Source organism: Spermophilus citellus (assembly GCF_964194105.1).
Source record: "Spermophilus citellus genome assembly, chromosome: 2".
Classification (NCBI taxonomy): domain Eukaryota; kingdom Metazoa; phylum Chordata; class Mammalia; order Rodentia; family Sciuridae; genus Spermophilus; species Spermophilus citellus.
Window position 1 is genome coordinate 189,981,727 of NC_138183.1, and position 21,176 is coordinate 190,002,902.

At 37.9% G+C, this 21,176-nt stretch overlaps 1 protein-coding gene across 1 annotated transcript in view; it reads left to right on the top strand.

The window, feature by feature from the left end:
- Positions 1-391: 391 nt before the first annotated feature.
- Positions 392-21,176, top strand: part of INTS4 (integrator complex subunit 4) — a 114,169-nt gene continuing 93,384 nt past the window's right edge. Inside the window, exons 1-4 of the mRNA XM_081279107.1 lie at positions 392-626; positions 5,546-5,740; positions 8,351-8,468; positions 15,870-15,976. Of these exons, the coding sequence (XP_081135233.1) occupies positions 573-626; positions 5,546-5,740; positions 8,351-8,468; positions 15,870-15,976 (474 nt within the window). The 5' untranslated portion in view covers positions 392-572. The remainder of the gene's footprint in view (positions 627-5,545; positions 5,741-8,350; positions 8,469-15,869; positions 15,977-21,176) is intronic.

Genomic DNA, 21,176 nt, shown 5'->3' on the forward strand with positions numbered 1-21,176 from the left:
TTTAGCTGCTTATCCCTAGTTTGATCAAACTGCATAAAATTCAAATTATTTGCTTGTTTCTTATGAGGTCGGGCGGTCGAATTCAGCCATTCTGGGAACCAGTGAAGGTTCCTGGGCTAGATTGGCAGTAAAATAGGGAGGGAGCAGGAAAAGGCACCTCAGGGTAGGGTAGGCGTGGCGCACAGTTTGAACTAAAGCGACCCTCAAGGTTCAAACATCTCAGCATCTTTCCTTAATTCTGAGAAAGGCACTGAAGCAGCTCCAGGTTTTCTCTCTAGCTGAGGCTCGTCCCGCCTCTTCCTTTTAACCTCCTTCTATTCCTTTCTCCCCCCGGAAGCTCCGCCTCCTCCATGCAGAGCTCTCCTTTTCGTTCCTCCGTCGGTAGAGTCAAAGGAGCTAGCTAGCTCTGCAAGCAGAGGCGGGCGGCAGCGGAGCGGCAAGAAGCGTCCTGTTTCCTGAAACCCCGCGGCCTTGTGGGATCGCGGCGGGTTCCTTCCGGGAGAAGGGTTTCCGCCTAACTTTATCCCGCCTCCGTCGTTGTGTACGGAGGCCGAAAGGGCTCGGGGGCAGCCATGGCGGCGCACCTTAAAAAGCGGGTTTATGAGGAGTTCACTAAAGTGGTTCAGGTAAGCTCCGGCAGAGAAGGTCCCGGGACCGGTCCTGGGTGGTAAAGTTTATCTGGTCCCTAGCGGCCGCCCGAGCAGGCGCCACGGCCTGTATTAGGTGCCGACACTCTGACATATGTACTCTGAGACTGCAAGTTAGTGGGCGTGTTAGATTATAGCCGCTATGAATATGTGTGGTCTGACCTTTAAAAATTATTAGAAGAAACAAATAGCGCTTTACAATTTACAGAGTTTTTTTTTTATCCTTTATCTCATTTTGTTCTTTCGCAAAACCATGTTAGATCGACTTACGGTTGCATCCTTGTTTTACGGACACTGACATTGAGGCTTCCGGCGATATACTAGATCTCTGCCAGGTAGTGGCAGAGCTTCTTCCAACTCGGTCCCCCAAACTCCCAGAGACAAGTTGGGCCATATGCAGATTATTCGAGAATTAGGAGAGGGGTCAAGTGGAATGCCTCGAGGTCCAGTCAAAGCACTCGAAGGCAAGGTTCCTTGGAGTAGAGCTCTTCAGTGGTGGAACAGCGCACCTAAAAAGGAGGGAAATATTTTCCTCTCTCGAAATTGTAGGAATTATTTAAAGACAGGTGGGCCAAGCCCCTGTCAGGTGCTTGGTGTGTTTCTAAAGAGGCTGATTCCAAATCATTTGGTGTTCTGCTTCCGAGGCTTTATTTGCCCTACTGGGGATTGAACTCAGGAGTGCTCTACTACTGAACCACATCCACAGCCCTTTATTTTTACTTTTTTTTTTTAAAGTTGTAGATGGACATAATGCCTTTATTTTATCTATTTATTTTTATTTACCTATTTTATGTGGTGTTGCGCATCGAACTCAGTGCCTCAGGCATGTGAGGCAAGCGCCCTACTATTGAGCAACAGTCCCACACAGCGCCCTACAATAAACTCTTTTTTTTTGGTATTGAACCTAGGGGCACTTAATCACTGAGCCACATCCCCAGCCCTACTCCCCCCCCAGCCTTTTTTTTTTTTTTTTTTTTTTTTTTTTAAGAGACAGGGTCTCACTGAGTTGCTTAGGGCCTCACTAAATTGCTGAGGCTGGTTTTGAACTCGCGATTTAACTGTCCCACCTTCCCGAGTCGCTGAAATTACTTGCGTGACGAGTCCCTCAGTAAACTCTTGTTGAATAAACGAATGATTGACATGTTTTACAGGCGCGGGTGGCATGCGCCTTAATCCCAGAAACTCTGGAAGCTGGGGTAGGAGGATCTCAAGTTCCAGACCAGCTTTGGCAATTTAGTGAGACCCTGTTTCAAAAAAGATTAGGGATGGGCTGGGGTTGTGTCTCAGCGGTAGATTAGGGATGGGCTGGGGTTGTGTCTCAGCGCCTCTCACATGTGAGACCCTGGGTTCCATCCTCAGCACCACATAAAAATAAATAAACAAAATAAAGACATTGTGTCCATGTATAACTTAAAAAAAAAAAAGATTAGGGATGTATCTCAGTGGTAAAGCACCCCTGATTCAGTCTTCAGCAAAACACACACAAACAATAAAAAATTTGTAATTACTTTGTACCAGGCATGATAAAAAGTGTTGGGCCACAAAGTCTAATACATAACTGTGTTCTTGCCTTTTGGGAGAGCCAGAACAGTGTATCTAGGATTATAATAAAGATAATTGCATTTACAAATCAAGTCTTCAAGTCTTCTATACTCATTAGGAACTCCTCTTTTTTCTAAAACCAAATTCCCAAGCCCTTTGTGATCTCACAGTTTTTATTTACAGCTTAATTGTCATTTCCTGTATTTTTTGGGCACATCTTTGTAGCATGGACACATAGTCTTGTAGAGAAGTTAGTTTGCTTAGTTGGGTTTTTCTTGTAATATTTTGGGATTTACCTTGATACTTCCCCTCCTACTGGAGATTGAACCCAGGGTCACTCTACTGCTGAACTATATTCCCAGTCCTTTTTAAAAATTTAAAATTTTAGCCAGGGGCGGTGGTGCACACATGTAATCCCAGCAGCTCTGGAGGCTAAGGCAGGAGGACTGCAAGTTCAAAGCCAGCCTCAGCAAAAGTGAGGTGCTAAGCAACTCAGTGAGACCTGTCTCTGAAAAAAAGTACAAAATAGGGCTGGGGATGTGGCTCAGTGGTCCCTGGTACAAAAAAAAAAAGGAAAAAATTTTAAATTTTTAGACAGGGTCTCAACTAAATTGCCCATGCTGGCTTTAAACTTGATAGTCCTGTCTTAGCTTCCTAAGTAGCTGAGATTACAGACATGTGTCACCATGTCTGGCTTCAGTTTTAGTTTTATTTCCTCTTTTTCCCCTAAAAACAGAAAAATAGTTTATTAAATTTGATGTAGCCATCATTTAATTTCAGTTGTTATCTGTACCTCAGCTAGTCTCCCTACCCTACCTTTTTTTTCAAACACATCCAAATCATTATATCATTTCATCTGTAACTAATTTAGTATGTATCTCTGAAAGTTAAGAATTTATGAAAATAACCCAATACCATTTTTTTTTTTAAGAGAGAATTTCAATATTTATTTATTTTTTCTTAGTTCTCGGCGGACACAACATCCTTGTTTGTATGTGGTGCTGAGGATCGAACCCGGGCCGCACGCATGCCAGGCGAGCGCACTACCGCTTGAGCCACATCCCCAGCCCCCAATACCATTTTTATATCTAAAGAAATTGACCTTTTGGCATGGAGAACTGGATATTGAACCCAGGGGACTTAACCACTGAGCCACATCCCCAGCCCTTTTTGTATTTTATTTAGAGATAGGGTCTCCATAAGTTGTTTAGGGCCTAGCTAAGTTGCAAAAGCTGGCTTTGAACTCATGATCCTTCTACCTCAGCCTTCCATGCTGCACCACCATGCCCTAGCAAAATTGACATCTTTTTTTTTTTTTTTTTTTTTTTTTAAAGAGAGAGTGAGAGAGGAGAGAGAGAGAGAGAATTTTTTAATATTTATTTTTTAGTTCTCGGCGGACACAACATCTTTGTTGGTATGTGGTGCTGAGGATTGAACCCGGGCCGCATGCATGCCAGGCGAGCTGCGCTACCGCTTGAGCCACATCCCCAGCCCCCAAAATTGACATCTAAATTGTCATTAATTATCAGTATATACATTTCCCTGATTGTCTTATAGTTTTTCCAAGTTTGAATCAGGCGACAAAAGCCCACATATTGCAGTTGGTTGATGTGGTTTTTAGTTTTATTAATCTATGGCTTTAATGTCAACTTCTAGTTTTTTCTCATAATTTTATTTTTGTTGTGGTTGAAGAAACTATTTCTTTGCCCTCTAAGTTTCCTACATTTTGCTGATTTCATATTTGTGGTGGTGTTTAACATGTTCCTCGGTTCCCTGTTTTTTTAAAATTTAATCTTGGAAGTTAGCTTGAAGTCAGGTCTGTTTTGGAGATATTTTTTTAATATTTATTTTTTAGTTTTAGGTGGACACAATATCTTTATTTTATTTTTATGTGGTGCTGAGAATCGAACCCAGTGCCTCATGCATGCTAGGCAAGCATGCTACCACTTGAGTCACATCCCCAGCCCCTGTTTTGGAGATTTTTGTTTTCTCCTCCTTCTCCTTCTCCTTCTCCTTCTCCTCCTTCTCCTTCTCCTCCTTCTCCTTCTCCTTCTCCTCCTTCTCCTTCTCCTTCTCCTCCTTCTCCTTCTCTTCACGACTATTTCATCTTTGTTTCTCTTTGTGTGTGATATCATCAGCCATTAATGATCATTGCTTAGTAGATTCAAGCATTCATTTAGGGTTGCCAAAGTGATTATACAGTATTATATCAATCTTTCTTTATTAGAGTAATCTTGTTAAAAAAACTGGTGGGGGCTGGAGTTGTGGGTCAGTGGTAGAGTGCTCGCCTAGCATGCACAAGGCACTGGGTTCGATCCTTAGCAAAAATAAAGATATTGTGTCCACCTAAAACTAAAAAAATAAATATTAAAAAAATGGAACCAACAAATTAGTTACCCTAGGCATAAATGTTGTAGGAAAGTTAGCATGAAAACCTTATTTTCCATTTATTTACCAGTTCTGAAGATGCTAAGTTGGTTCCCTAGGATGTTCCAAAAATCACAGTGATTTTCTTAATATCAATATGAACTCATGAATTAAAATGTACTTGATGTGTTTGAATCCTACAGCTATTCTCTTTATCAGTGGTCAAATTGTCCTATTCAGTTCTAGTTTTCTAAGAAGGGAAGCTGAGCTTGCTGAGCATTAGCAAATTCTCAATATTTTATTAGAATTGATATTCTCTTCTTCCTTCCTCCCTTCCTCCCTCCCTTCCTTCCTTCCTTCCTTCCTTCCTTTCTTCCTTCCTTCTTCTCCTTCTTCCTTCTCCTTCTCCTTCTCCTTCCTCCTTCCTCCTTCTCCTTCTTGTTCTTCCTCCTCCTCCTTTTTCTCCCTCCTCCTCCTTAATCTCATCGTGGTCCCCAGGATGGTCTCAAACTCCTGGGCTCAAACTGTCCTATGTCAGCCTTCCAAGTACTGGGACTATAGATGTGTGTACCACCACAGCTGACTCTTGATACATCCTTATTTAATAAGGAATGGATTAGGAAGAAGAAGAATAGAGTATATCATTTATGTTGCCTCTTAACTCTAAAGCTACCATAGTCCATAGAGATAGGTTAGAACAGAATATTAGTATACCCATTTTCTAGAGAAAGAAACTGAGACATAGAGAAATTCAGTAACTTGCCCAAAGTTGTAGAGGTCGTTGAAAGCAAAATTATGACTCAGCCATGTCACCAATTCAGTGCTCTTTTTCCAGTTTACATACTATTTTTTGTAAGGCTAGGTCTATTAACTAAATATAGTATTTACTATAAGGGAAAATTATTTCCATCAAATTAGGCAAAGTTTAATTTGCAGACTTTGTGTTTTCAATTAGGTTTTAATGTCTTATGTTCTCTACTCTCTTCTAGCAACAACAGGAGGAAATTGCTACTAAGAAACTTCGACTGACAAAACCAAGTAAATCTGCAGCACTTCATATAGATTTGTGTAAAGCTACTTCCCCAGCAGATGCTTTACAGTACCTACTCCAGTTTGCCAGAAAGCCTGTGGAGGCAGAAAGTGTAGAGGGAGTAGTCAGAATTCTTCTGGAACATTATTACAAGGTAAGAAGATTTTGAGGACCCGATGGGATTATGTGTAAGAATGGTATTATATCTGCAGAATGTGTTACTATTGTAAATAAATAAGAAGGTGTTCATGTGGCAAGCTTTTATTATCTTCCATTTGTGGGCACTGTGGATACAAAGATAATAAAAGATGCAAATCCTATCCTTGGAAGCTTACAGTATACCCCATGGAGACAAGTACTGTTTGCTTAGTATATACAAAGAGCAGTGGGAACACAAAGGAAGAGTTAACATCAATTATGACCCCTCTGTAACCAGATTCATTTCTGGAATGAAATATTCTCCTCTTCTGCTATTCCTGTCCTAATTTAAGGCCCTCATATCTAACTGCAATGTATCTCTGTCTCTCAGCAAAGTAGCCTTTATTCTTTATTTCTCTTTTTGTGTTGTGCTGGAATTAGAACCGAAGACCTTGCACATGCTAAACCACATGCTCTATCACTGAGCTATATCCCATCTTTCCCCTAACCTCTCTTAAAATGTGGCGGGGTGGGGTGGGGTAGTACTGGGGATTAAAGCAGAGGTGCTTTACCACTGAGGGACATCCCTAGCCCTATTTTAGTTTTTATTCTGAGACAGAGTCTTGCTAAGTTGCTGAGGCTGGTGTTGAACTTGAGATCCTTTTGCCTCAGCCACCTGAGTCTCTGGGATTACAGTTGTGCACCACCACACCCATATTTCCATATAGTTGGCAACACTTGTTTTTGTTGTTTTGATGGTAACATCCTAATGGTTGTGAGGTGGTATCTCTTTGTTGTTTTGGTTTGTATTTCCCTAAAGAGTAGTAATGTTGAACATCTTTTCGTCTACTTTTTAGCTATTTATATATCTTCTTTAGAGAAATGCCTAGTTCTTTGCCCATTTTTGTGAAAGCTTGTTTGTTTTTTCTTTTGAATTTTAGGAGTTTAATATATTTTATTAATTAATCTCATCAAGAATCTAACCAGAAAAAAGAATAAACCCAACATTAGCTGAAGGAAATAATATTAGGGTACTACTATCTGACTGCCTAATGTGTGCTCATTTTTATGCTTGTCATTTCCCCTCAGTAGCCCTCTGAGATTATTAGCCCCATTTCACAGGTAAGGTTTTGAGAGGTTAATTACCTCTTTACGATATATATATATATTGAACAATGAACTGAGTGTCACACCTAAGTCTGGCTGATTGCAAAGCCCTTTCTGTTTTTGTTGTATTTTATACTTTAAGATTAAGTTCCCACAAAAATTATGTTCCTAAGTTTGTGTACAATAGGATAGCATGCCAGGATTTTAATTCTGCTGTCTACGTGTCTATTGTCCCTTCTTTCACTTGAGGTCTTTTTGTTGTACCTGGTTTCTCCTGAGAAACAATAGGTGGGAGGTTAAGAGTTGGTCTTATTTGCAAGACCTTCATCCTTTGAGCATACATTTAAATAATTTTTGTCTTTAGTATAGAAATATTACCTAATCTCAGCACTGACATTTCACATATATTTTTGAACAGTTTTTTATTGGTGATTATTATGCTATTTATGCACTTAATTATAATTTTGAACAAAGGGACATGTTCCTTTTAGTCTTGGGAAGAGATTTCTCACCACAGGAATCTTGGTGCTTGTTAGAGATCATCTCTCATTATCAAAATTAAAATGGCCAGTCTGCTTATATCTCAGTCTACCTTGGGGCTTAGGGAGGTGACCTATACTCAGCCAATTACACTTGCCTGCCCCAGTCTTCTAATTAGGATCTTATGATCTGAATGAAAAAGTAGGTAGAAGCTGGATGTGGTGGCATACACCTGTAATTCCAGTGATTCAAGAGACTGAGGCAGGAGGATTGTAAATTCAAAGCCAACCTCAGCAACTTGATGATATTCTGTCTCAAAAAGGCAGGGAAGTGGGTGAGGTGGTGCTGCCTATAATCTCAGCAGCTCAGGAGGCTGTAGGAAGATTGCAAGTTCAAAGCCAGTCTCAGCAAAATTGAAGCACCAGATAGACCCTGTCTCTAAATAAAAAACAAAATTGGCCTGGGGATGTGGCTCAGTGGTTGAATGTCCCTGAGTTTTATCCCCAGTACTCCCCTGAAAAAAAAGGGGGTGGTAAAGGTGCTGAGGGATGTAGTTCAGTGGTAAAGTGCCCCTGATTTAAGTACCCCAGTGCCGGGAAGAAAAAAAAATAGAAAAAAGAAAAGAAAAAATAGATACATTAAAAGATTCTCCAGAGACTTCCAGAACCCTGGTTCTTGCAACAATATTGGCCTGACATTGTTGGTGGTATAAGTGGCTATGACTTAAGTCTGACATGACTACACGGTGGAGTTAAGGTACCAACTGCACATTTTTAGTAAGAAGGTAATGATATCAGGAAGGCATTAAATAGAAGTTTCCATTCATTTTGCAGTATTTGGGTGTAACAAATGGAAGAGGGGAAAACTGGTTGAAAAAAACTCTCTCCTGAAATGTATCAGGTTTATTTTTCAGAAATGAAGCCTTAGAATACTTGGATCTCTGAATCTCTTTTGGCATATTATGTTCCCATATTCTGTTCCTGTTTGTTGGTTAGCTAAGAGTAAAGCATCAAGATGACAGTTGTTTCTTTTATTCAAGGAAAATGATCCATCTGTGAGACTGAAAATTGCATCATTGTTGGGTTTATTATCAAAGACTGCAGGATTTTCGCCAGATTGCATTATAGATGATGCCATTAACATACTACAGAATGAAAGTAAGTTGAAATTTAAAAACTGTATAAGGAGCTGGGGGTATAGCTTAATGGTAGAGTATTGGCCTAGCAAGGGCCTGGGTTTGATCCCCAGCAACACATACACACACACACACACACACACACACACACTAAAACAAAAACTATATAGCCAGAGCAGAAATGTTTAGTTTTTTTTTTTCCCTGTCGGTACTAGGATTGAACTAAGGGGTGCTTTACCACTGAGTTATACCCCCATTTCATTTTATTTTTTAAATTTTTATGGGATACTGGGGATTAAACTAAGGGGCACTCAACCACTGAGTCATATTCTCAGTCCTATTTTGTATTTTTTTTAGAGACAGCATCTCACTGAATTGCTGAAACTGGCTTTCAACTCACAATCCTCCCATTTCAGCCTCTGGAGCTGCTGGATTTACAGGCGTGCACCACTGTGCCTGGCTTCTTTTCATTTTATTTTTATCTATTTTTTTTTTTTTTTTGAGAGAGAGAGAGAGAGAGAGAGAGAATTTTTTAATATTTATTTTTTAGTTTTCGGCGGACATAACATCTTTATTTGTATGTGGTGCTGAGGATCGAACCCGGGCCGCACGCATGCCAGGCAAGCGCGCTACTGCTTGAGCCACATCTCCAGCCCATTTTTATCTATTTTTTGAGACAGGGTGTTGTTAAGTTATACTGGGCCTCACTTAGTTGCTGAGGCTGGCCTGGAACTTGTGATCCTTTTGCCTCAGCCTCCTGAGTCACTAGGATTGCAGGCATGCACCACTACACCTGGCCCTTTTGAATAAAATTTAATTTTTTTGGTACTGAGGATTGAATCCAGAGGCACTTAACCACTGATCCACATCCCCAGCTTTCTTTTTATATTTTATTTAGAGAGAGAGTCTTCTAGTTGTTTAGAGCCTTGCTAAGTTGTGGAGCCTGGCTTTGAACTTATGATCCTGTTGCCTCTGCCTCCCAGGCTCTGCTGGGATTACCGGTGTGCACCACTGCGCCCAGTTTGTATAAAATTTAAGAATAAATGTTTATGTTGGTTGTTTTTCAAAAGGAATATGAGGATGATTTAATAAAACCATGTACATATATTTACCTGAGAATTAAATACAGTCTTATCTCCCTTTCTCTCTCTCTCTTTTTTTTTTTTAAAAAACCATAATAGGAATTAAACCCAGAGTCCTTCACAACTAGGCACATTTCCAGCTCTTTTTACTTTTATTTTGAGACAGATTCTTGCTAAGTTGCTGAGACTGGCCTTGTGCTTGTGATCCTCATTCCTCAGTCTCCTAAAGCTCTGGGATTACAGGCATAGTTTTATTGCTTTTTATTTTTATTTTTTTGGTACCAGTGAGTGAACCCAAGGGCGCTTAACAACTGTGTCACACCCCCATCCCTTTTTGTATTTTATTTAGAGACAGGGTCTCACTGAGTTGTTTAGCACCTTGCTAAATTGCTGAGGCTGGCTTTGAACTTGCAATTCTCCTGCCTCAGCCTGGGATTACAGACGGGTACTACACCTTGCCTGGCCAAAGAATAGTTGTATTTCCTTTCTTTTTTTTTTTTTTTTTAATATATATATTTTTTGGTTGTAGATGGACACAATATCTTTATTTTTTTATTTATTTATGTGGTGCTGAGGATCGAACCCAGGACCTCATGCAAGAGGCAAGCACTCTACCACCGAGCTACAATCCCAGCCTCAGTTTTATTTCTTTTAGGGTATAAATATTTGAATCCTAAAGAGATTCTGAAAATATAAGAGATTAATTTAGACTATCTAGATTCATTTATTATACAACTGTTTAATGATAATAAGGATCTTAACACTTATTGCACAACTGTTTAATGGTAATAAAGATAAGTCATTGGTCAAAGCTGAGAATTTTATAAGAAAAAATTTCAAACTAAAATTTTACTTGTATTGAATTTTGATTTCATTTTTCATTTGCAAAAACAATGAATCTTCCCTGTCCCTTCAGGAGAGATCTATTTTATTGAAATGCCAACAATTGGCATTAAAGAAATAAAAGATATTCCTCCTCTTTCTATCAAACAACTTATTTCATTTTACATATCACTTTTTACTTATATACAATTTATGTGACTGTACTTAGTGAATGTACAATTTTGTATTTTATTATATGGAGTTTTTTCCATGTTTATATATACCATCATAATATTTGTGGTGTTGATAACATATTAAACACCATGTGTATAATTTTTTTGGTTGTTATTAGCTAGTTGCAAAAAAAAATAGAGTCAATTTCTGTTGTTTCTTAGGATAAATTTTTTTCTTTTTTTTATATTTATCTTTTAGCTGGTGGTAGACACAATTTTTTAGGTGGTGGACACAATTCCATTATTTCATTTTTATGTGGTGCTGAGGATCAAATCCAGTGCCTCACACATGCTAGGTGAGCACTCTACCACTGAGCCACAACCCCAGCCCTTTTAGGATAAATTTCTAAGAAGGAAATTATTGAACAAGAGAGTTCAAACGTACTAATATTAATGACCTTTGCTATATTTTACTGTATTGCTTTTTAAATGAATTAATTCAGTTTATGCTTCAACTTACAACTGAATGGTCTTGTTTCATAGGGGCACATTTTTTTAAAGCATGGAAACAATTACATTGACTCAAAAGAGAAGTATCTTTTTTCTTTTTCCCATAAATATTTCCTCTAATACCTGCATGGGAGATGATAGTTCAAGGGTTAGTAGGTGCTTGCTGTGGGTGGGATTGAGGATCAAGTCAGGTGTAGGGGAAAACATTCTAGGTAGAAAAGTTAACCAGGCAACTTCACGGTACAGGTCATGGAAGAACTCCATATTTTAAGAGTGAGTATTCCATAGAGTTTTTGAGCTATGATGACCTTATAGAAATCATCTTATCTAATTCCTGTGGATGACAGAAACTACGTCCATAGAGGTGGAAATGAGTTGGTTTATTTAGCTGAGTAGTAGTAGAACTGAAAACTTGATGCAGTGATTTTTCATATACACCAGGCTTTAACTAAAATGCTTTACCTCCAAAATAGAAGCATAAGAGAGAGACAGTTTTTTGTTTGTTTGTTTATTTTTTATTTTATTTTATTTATTTTTTGTGGTTGTGGCACTGGGGAATGAATTCAGGGTAGTCTGCCATTGAGCTACATCCCCAATCCCTTTTTAAATCTTATTTTGAGACACTCTCACTAACCAAGATTGGCTTTGAATTTGTAATCCTCTGCACACTGCTCAGCACAGAGAGAGAGAAAAAATATTTTGAAGAAAACCTCATTCTAATCTTTAAAAGAAAGGGACTTAGATTATGTGATATTCATGGCAAATGGCTATTTTATTTTTTGCTAAGCCTTCTAATTCTGTTTCATAATTGTCTCTAAGAGACTTGATGTAGGTCTTTTCTGGGTTTCAAGTTCCTGGCACATTGAGATGCATAGAAGATAGAGCCCAGGGACCATAGAGATGATCTAGTTAAAGCTTTTTATTTTGTAGATGAGGAAAGTGAAAAACAGATAAAGTGACTGCTAAAATCATAGATTTAGGATTGAGTTTCCTGATTATTCAGTCTAGTATGTACTTTTAATTCCAAGAATGTAATGCACATTGTTTTGTTTGTTTGCTTTTGTTTTTGGAGCGGTGCTGGGGTTGAACCAGGGTTTTGTGCATGCTAGGCAAGCACTCTACCACTTAGCTATACCCCCAGCCCATGATGCACATTGTGGACCAAAGGTTTTTCCATTTCATTTTAGTACATATATGAGGCCTTTGACTTCTTGGCAAACACTAGAGTAGGTACTTTGAAAGTATTGTATATATCTACCTCTCTGTTGCCTATTAAAACCACACAAAGTATGTTTTAGAGGAAGTATAATTAGTATTGTGGGAGCAGAGCAGAGGGTGAGATCAATGCTAACTGATATGATTCTAGAAAGGCTGAGAGACGAGGTGGGTTTAAAAGTCAGATGGGAAAGTTATGACAAGGAAAGACAACATTATGATACTACTAGGCAGAGAGTTGGGAAAATACAGGAGATATTTAAATAACTAAGTAAGTTTTTGTTTTGTTTTGTTTTTTGGGTACTGGGGATTAAACCCAGGGGTTATTTACTTTTTATTTATTTATTTTTACTTTTTAGTTGTTGATAGACCTTTATTTTATTTATTTGTATGTGGTGCTGAGAATCAAACCCAGTGCCTCACACATGCTAGGCAAGCACTCTTACACTGAGCTGCAACCCCAGCCTGGTTCTTTACTTTTTTATTTTGAAACAGGGTCTTGCTAAGTTGCTTAGGGCCTTACAAAGTTGCTGAGCCTGGCTTCAAATATTGGATCCTCTTGCCTCAGCCTCCCAAGTTGCTGGGATTACAGGCATGTGTCACGGGGTCTGGCTAAGAACTGAATAGTTTTATATAAGATCACCAGAGAATGAATGGTAAACTGTTTTGAAGCCAAAAGGTGGTCTTGAGTGCTGAGGAATTTGAATGTTATTTTGTAGGCAGTGGAACCATGTAAAGTTTTTTGAGCAACGGCATAAAATTATCAAGTCTAATTTTAGAAAGAATTTGGCAATTCTGAGCAATTAGGTTTGGTGATATTGAGGTATCATTTATTGTCCATGTGGATATGGACAAGTTATGCAGATCAGAAATTCAGGAGAGAGACTAAATTAGATTTCTGATTTGTCAGAGGTAAGTCAGAGGCTTCAAAAGCTTTAACTAGCTTTTCTCCCCTACCCCACTTTTTTTCCATGCTAGGAATTGAACTCAGGCCTTGTGTATGCTAGGCAAGCACTCTACTACTGAGTTAGACCTTCAGTTCCCTTTGCTAACATTTCATGGAAGTTAATTCTGAAGAAATAAATTAAAAGGTGGTGTTAGAGATTTCTTAATTTCCTATCTTTTTCTTTGTGCCTTCTTTTATATTGAGGGCTTTTTTTTGTTTTGTTTTGACTTTAGTATTTTTTGGTTGGTTGGTACTAGGGATTGAACCCAGGAGATTGTTCCACTGAGCTGTGTCCCCACACCTCCTCTTTTTCATTTTGAGACAGAGTCTTGCTATAGAGGTTGGTCTTGTACTTGTGATTCTTGTGCCTCAGCCTCCCAGTTGCTGGGACTATAGGTGTGCACCACTGCATGATGCTGTCCTTCCTCCCTCCCTTCTTCCCTCCCTCCCTCAGAGGGAATTGTGGGTTTTCCTTCCTTCCTTCCTTCCTTCCTTCCTTCCTTCCTTCCTTCCTTCCCTCCCTCCCTCCCTCCCTCCCTGGGATTGAACTCAGGCACTCAACCACTGAGCCACATCCCCAGCCCTATTTTATATTTTATTTAGAGATAGGGTCTCATTGAGGTGCTTAGCACCTTGCTGTTGCTGAGGCTGACTTTGAATTCAGGCAGGATCCTCCTGCCTCAGCCTCCCGAGCCACTGGGACTCCAGGGGTGTGCCACTGCACCCTGTGGTTTTTCTTGGTTATCTTTGATGTTGCATTTAAATTTAAGATGAGGCATGAAAACCTGATGGGTAGGGGCTGGGATTGTGGCTTAGTGGTGGAGTGCTTGCCTAGCATGCATGAGGCACTGGTTCGATCCACAGCACCACATAAATATAAAATAAAGATATTGTGTCCACCTAAAAAACTAAAAAATAATAAATATTAAAAATAAAGAAAACCTGATGGGTAGTCTTATATATAAGAATAAGGTTTTTCAACTGTAACTTCTACTATAGGATCTTTCTGCATGTCTTTGGAGGACTGTTAAGTGTTAGTTTTTTGTTGGTGTTTTTTCCTGGGTCTGTGAGTTTTTGCAATTAGATGTTTGTGAATCTCCTAGGAAGAAGCCTGTGTTCTTGGAGCCAAAGCAGTTGAAGGGAGGTTTGGGGGAAGGTGGGAGGGAGCATTTTATGATTTGGTATGTCTACTCTCTCTTAATCTTCTATTCTTCCCTCTGTCTCTTCCTTGTCCTCAGAAGGTATTCCCCCAAGTTGCATTCTTTCTGGTTCATTTTCTGTACAGAATAAATGTTTCAGTGATCACTTCTGTGTAAGACAGGTGAGGACCAGGGATTGAACTGTTTCCTACAGAGATGTCAGGCAAATCCCTTCCTCATCATCGTTTTTTTTTTTGTTTTTGTTTTTGTTTTTTGTTTTTTGTTTTTTGGTACTGGATTAACCCAGGGATGATTTACCACTGAGCTATATTCCCAGACCTTTTTGTTTTTTTTAAATTTTGAGACAGAGTCTTGCTAAGTTGTTTAGGGCTTGTTAAGTTGCTGAGACTGGCTGCGAACTTGCAATCCTCCTGCCTCAGCCTCCAAATTGCTGGAATTACAGGTGTGTACCACCACACCTTTTTTTAAATGAGCCTTTTTGGGGTGATATAACTAGAATTTATTTGCTTTGTAGTGATACCTATCTCAGATATTTACTATTAGTTTTCTATTTCTATTAGTTTTTAATTTCTCCCTCTGAAAATTTTGTGGACTTTCCTCACCTGTTTACCTTTTTTCTTCTGTTTTCATTGGTCTTTCAGGTTTCTCCCCTTTTACTTTCTTTTCTCTTATGTTAGTAAGAATATGTTACTCTTATGTTAGTTTTAGGAAAGAGTAGAGATAAACAGATATGTTCAATGTACTATTACTGGAATTTTTACTAAGAAGTGATTTAATCAGTGTTTCCCAAGACTTAATAATTTATATATCATGCATGCCATTGTGGACAATATTTGCTTCATGAAATCTATATTATGATTTTACATTTTTGTTAAATGAATTAATTGTTTCACAAACTAAATTTAAAGAGAATTTTGACATTAGTAACATAAAACAGTGGCATATGTCAATTGTAACTGCAATTTTTCTGTAAACTAAATTATTTACATAAAATAATTATTAATATAAAACTGATCACCTGACTGCTACCTAAAATCCTCTTATAAATCATAAGACCCATATTTTGGAACATGAAAGAACAATTAGACAAAGAAGATAATCTGCATAATAAACTTGGATTTGGCTCTTTGTTTATTTATTTTTGGATCTAGCTATTAAACCCAGGGCCTTGCCCATGCTAGGCAACCTCTCTACCACTGAGCTACACCCTAGTGCTTTTTGCTCTATTTACTCATTTATTTTTGCAGTACTGGGGATAGAACCCACTGTGCCACTGAGCTGCATACCCAATATTTTTTTTAAAAATTAAAAAAAAATTTTTGAGGGAAAGTCTCATGTAAGTTGGCTAAGCTGGTCTTAAACTTTTAATCCACCTCCCTTAGCCTCCCAAATAGCTGGAATTATATGTGTAGATCCCCTCACCCAGCTAAATCTGAATTCTTTAACAAAGTAAATTAGTTTCTGTTTGATCTCCTTTTGAGATTCTGAAATCCAACTTTTCTTCTTCTTTTCTAGAGTCTCATCAAGTCCTAGCTCAACTCCTGGACACTTTGCTTGCAATTGGCACTAAATTGCCAGAGAATCAAGCTATTCAGACACGATTAGTTGATGTGGCCTGCAAGGTAAGAGTATATTGTTTTTTTCTCTTCAACATTTTTGCATTATATGGTCAGGTGGTTGGAGCTGAAAAGTGTGCTTTTATCCATCTTCTAAACCTGTAACTGAGGGTTGCCAAGGTCTCTTAATGGTTTTAAGAGCCATCTATTTTTGTCCTTGGTATTGAGTTAGGAAAAAAGCGAAGTAACTTATTATAAAATGAGTTGCTTCCTCCTGCCCAAAGAAATGAAAATAATTTCAGAATATAGCTACTATGTATATTGTGTTTATAATTCACTTTTCTTATTATGGTGCTTTGTATTCAATTTTTCATTTGGCTCTCATGATCCTTAAGTTAACTTCTTGAGATCCCTGTTTTACAGAGATAGAAACTGAGACTTTTAAAGGATCTAACTTTTCCAAGTTTTTACTAGTAGGAATTTGTAAACCAGCCATGTAGACTCTGGTTTCTCTGACTCCAAAGTTCACATTCTTTTTATTATGTCTATTGTTTCAATGAATAGGACAACTAGACAAAAGCAACTGTTTGGGGAAAAAAAAATTTTTTTGGTACTGGGGATTGACTTCAGCAGGACTCTACCACTAGGCAACATCCCCAGCCCTTTTTATTTTATTTATTTTGAGACAAGGTCTAACTAAGTTGACAGTAATGGCCTTCAACTTGTGATTCTCCTTCCTTAACCTTCTGAAATATTGGGATTATAGGTGTGTGCTATCATGACTAGCTCATAGTATGTCATTTTTTTTTTAAATCTTTTTTTGGGCAGTGCTGTGGATTGAATCCAAGGTATTACATATGCTAAAATCACTCCAACACCCATTTTTATCTTCTTTTTTTTTTTAACCAGACATTATTTCTTTTATTTTCTATAAAGATCTTTTTCATTTTTATCTTTTATGTCATATTTTTACTATGCCTTTTTAATGTTTAGTACAGAAATATTATCATTGTGTTACAGTTGCCTTCAATATTTTTTGTAGTACTAGGGATTGAACTACATCTCCCATCCTTGTTATTTTTCTTTTTGAGACAAGAGTCTTGCTAAGTTGCCCATGCAGGACTAGAACTTGAGATTCCTTCTGCTCAGCCTCCTGAGTCACTGAGATTATGGGTGTGTACCACTGCACCTATCTTTGCCTACAGTATTCAATACAGTAAAATGCTATAAACGTTTGTAGCCTAGAAGTAATAGGTTATATATTCCCTTATCCAAGGTGAATAGTAGGCTATACCATCTAGGTTTGTGTAAGTAAACTATGATGTTTGCACAGTGTTGAAATTGCCTAACCATGTATTTCTCAGATTTCCATCCTTAAGTGACACATGACTTTATTTAGTAATAAATTTAGGAAATCTAAACTGGGTACTGTATCACATGCCTGTAATCTCAGCCACACAGGAAACTGAGATAGGAGGATTGCAAGTTCAAGGTCAGCCTTAGCAATCTAGCAGGACCCTGTCCCAAAAAAACAGTAAAAGACACTAGGGATGTAGGTTAATACCTGAGGCCTTGGGTTCGATCTACAGTACTGCAATTAAAAAATAAAAAGTAGTTGGGCGCGGTGGCGCATGCCTGTAATCCTAGTGGCTTGGGAGGCTGAGGCAAGAAGATCACAAGTTCAAAACCAGCCTCAGCAAAAGTGAGGCGTTAAGAACTCAGGGAGACCCTGTCTCTAAATAAAATACAAAATAGGGCTGGGGATGTGGCTCAGTGGTCAAGTGCCCCTGAGTTCAATCCCTGGTACCCCAAAATTAAATAAAAATTAAAACAAATAAAGAATAAAAAATATAAAACTTGCTGGGCACAGTGGTGTATGCCTGTAATCCCAGTGGCTCAGGAGGCTGAGGCAGGAGGATTGTGAGTTCAGAGCTAACCTCAGCAATAGCGAGGCATCATCTCTAAATAAAATATAGAAAAGGGCTGGGGATTTGGCTCTGTGGTTGAGTGCCCCCTGAATTCAATTTCCAGTAACCCACCTCTACCAAAAAAAAAAAAAAAAGTTATATTCTGAAAGCTATATGGAGCTTTCTTTTTTTTCTTTTTTTCTTTCTTTTTTTATTCCTTTTTTTTTTTTTTCATACCAGGGATTGAATTCAGGGGCATTCCACCACTGAGCCACATCCCTATCCCTATTTTGTATATTATTTAGAGACAGGGTCTCACTGAGTTGCTTAGTGCCTTGGTAAGTTGCTGAGGCTGGCTTTGAACTCACGATCCTCCTGTCTTAGTGTTCCAGGCTGCTGGGATTACAGGTGTGAGCAACTGTGCCTGGCTTCTTCTTCTTCTTTGTCTTTTCTTTTTTTAAATATTTCTAGTAATAGATGACCTTTATTTTATTTATTTATTTTTATGTGGTGCTGAGGATTGAATCCACTACCTCACACATGCCAGGCAAGCACTCTACCACTGAGCCACAACCCCAGCCCTGGAGCTTTCTTTAAAGGAAGCTAAAAATAACTGAAAAAGAACAAAAAATTAAGATAATTTATGTTTGCCAATTTCAAAACTTAACTACAGAGCACCAGTAATCAAGACAGTGTAGTATCTGCCTAAAATTCAGTCGAATAGAATCGATAGTGAAGAACTAAACCCATGTATATTTGGTCAATTCATTTTCAACAAGTGTACCAGTAATATTTAATGGAGAAAGAAGAGTCTTTTGCACACATTTTGTGAGGTCAGCTAGCTATTCATATGCAAATGAATGAAGTTGGTAACTATTCTACCACCATATACAAAAATTAACTCAATATGAATCAAAGACCTAAATAAAACAAAATTATAAACCATTTGGGAACAAAAATTTTCAGGACCTTGGATTTGGAATGGATTGTTAGATATGACAAAAACACAAGTAAGAATAGGAAACAAAATAAATTGAATTTTAGTGTTTAAACTTGCGCTGAAGGGCACAATTAAGAAAGTGAAAGGACAGTCCACCAAATGTTAAAAATATTTGTAACTCATTTATATTTATATCTAAAACAAGGCACTAAACTCTTGCAACTCAATAATAAAAATATAAATAACCCAATTAAAATGTGGACAGAATATCTAAATAGGTATTTCTCCAAGGAAGATGTAAAAATGATCTATAAGCCTGTAAAGATGCTCAAAACTGGGGGCTGGAGTTGTGGCTCAGAGGTAGAGTGCTTGCTTAACATGTACAAGGCGCTGGGTTTGATCCTCAGCACCACGTAAATGTAAAATAAACATATTGTGTCCACTTAAAACTTAAAAAAAAAAAAAAAAGATGCTCAAAACTGGGGCTGGGGTTGTAGCTCAGTGGTAGAGTGCTTGCCTGGCATGTGTGGGGTTCTGGGTTCCATCTTCAGCACCACATAAAAATAAATAAATAAAATAAAGGTATTGTGTCCAACTACAACTAAAAAATATTAAGAAAAAATTTAAAAAAGGTGCTCAAAACTGTCAGTCATTAGGTACCTACCAATAAACTATAACATGTTTACACGAAACTTGATGTGTGAATAGCATTATTCATAATAATCAAAAGTTAAACAACTGGGGCTGGAATCATGGCACAGTGGTAGAGGGCTTGCCTAACATGTGTGAGGCACTGGGTTCGATTCTGAGCACCACATATAAATAAATGAATGAAAAAAGGTCCATTAACAACTAAAAAATTTAAAAAAATGATCATCAAGTGATAAACTGATAAAAATAAAATACAGTGGAATATTATTTGGCCATTTAAAATATCCAAAACATGGTACAACTTGATTATATGATTCTGTTTACACTGAATTTCAACAATAGGTAAATAAAATATGTTAGTGGTTGCTTTGGGCTCTAATGGATAGAAAGATAGGAGGTTGATAGCAGAATGGTTCACATTGATGTCTTTTTTTAAAAAATAATTTTATTTGTTTATCTTTTTAGTTGTAGATGGACACGATACTTTTATTTATTTTTATGTGGTGCTGAGGATCGAACCCAGTGCTCCACACATGTGGCTCTACCACTGAGTCACGACCTAGAGTGTCTTTTTATTAAGGGATTGTCTCTTTGAAATGTTGGAAATGTTTGAAAAGTGACTATGGTGATGGTCATGTACATTTGTGAATATACTAAAAACCCATTGAATTACATATCTTTATTTTATGAATTGCATTGTATGTAATTTATATGTTGATAAAGTTATTAAAAAGTTTACCATGGTAGATCAGATGTAGTGGCAAATGCCTGTAATTCCAACTACTTAGGAGGCTGAGGATGGCAGGTTTGAGACCAGCCTGGACAACTTAGCCACACCTTGTGTCAAAAATAAGAGGTGAGGGGATGGGGATATGACTCAGTAGTAGAGCACTTGCCTACCATGCACAAAGCCAGTGTATGTCCAATTCCCAGTATCACAAGGGGAAAAAAGTACAAAGCTGGAGGCATCACATTCCCCTGATTTCAATCTATTTAATAAAGCAATTATAATCAACATGGCAGGGTTGGGGCCATAGCCCAGTGGCAGTGTGCTTGTCTAGCATATGCAAGGTCCTGAGTTTGCTCTCCAGTACCAGAAAACAAAACAAAAACAACCCCAACATGGAACTGGCATTAAAATGAATACATTAACCAATGGAATAGAATAGAAAGCCTAAAAATAAACCCTCACATTTATGATCAATTGATTTCCAACACATTGTATGCCACACAGTGGGGAAAGGACAGTGTGTGTATTCATTAATGATTGCTGGGGATATTGGTTAGACTGCCACAAATATCAACTCAAATGGATTAAAGACTTAAAACATAAGATCTGAGACTTTAAGACTATTGGAAGAAAACAGAGGGAAGAGCTCCTTGATATTAGTCTGGACAATTATTATTTTGATATCTGAAGGCACAAGTAATAAAAACAAAAATGCACAAATGTGGTTATATCAAACTAAAAAAGCTTCTGCACAACAAACGAAATAGACAACATGTATAGAGAAACATATTTGCAAACCATACAACTGATAAAAGATTTAATCTCCAAAATATGTGAGGAACTCAACTCAATAATAAAAAACAAATATAACCCAGTTAAGATAGGGGCAAAGGACCTGAACAGAACTTCTCAAAAGGAGACCTACTAGTGGCCAACATGTTCATGAAAAAAATGTTCCTCACCATTAATTATCAGGGAAATGCAAATTAAAACCATAATGAGATATTACTTCACATCTGTTAGAATGGCTTTCATCAA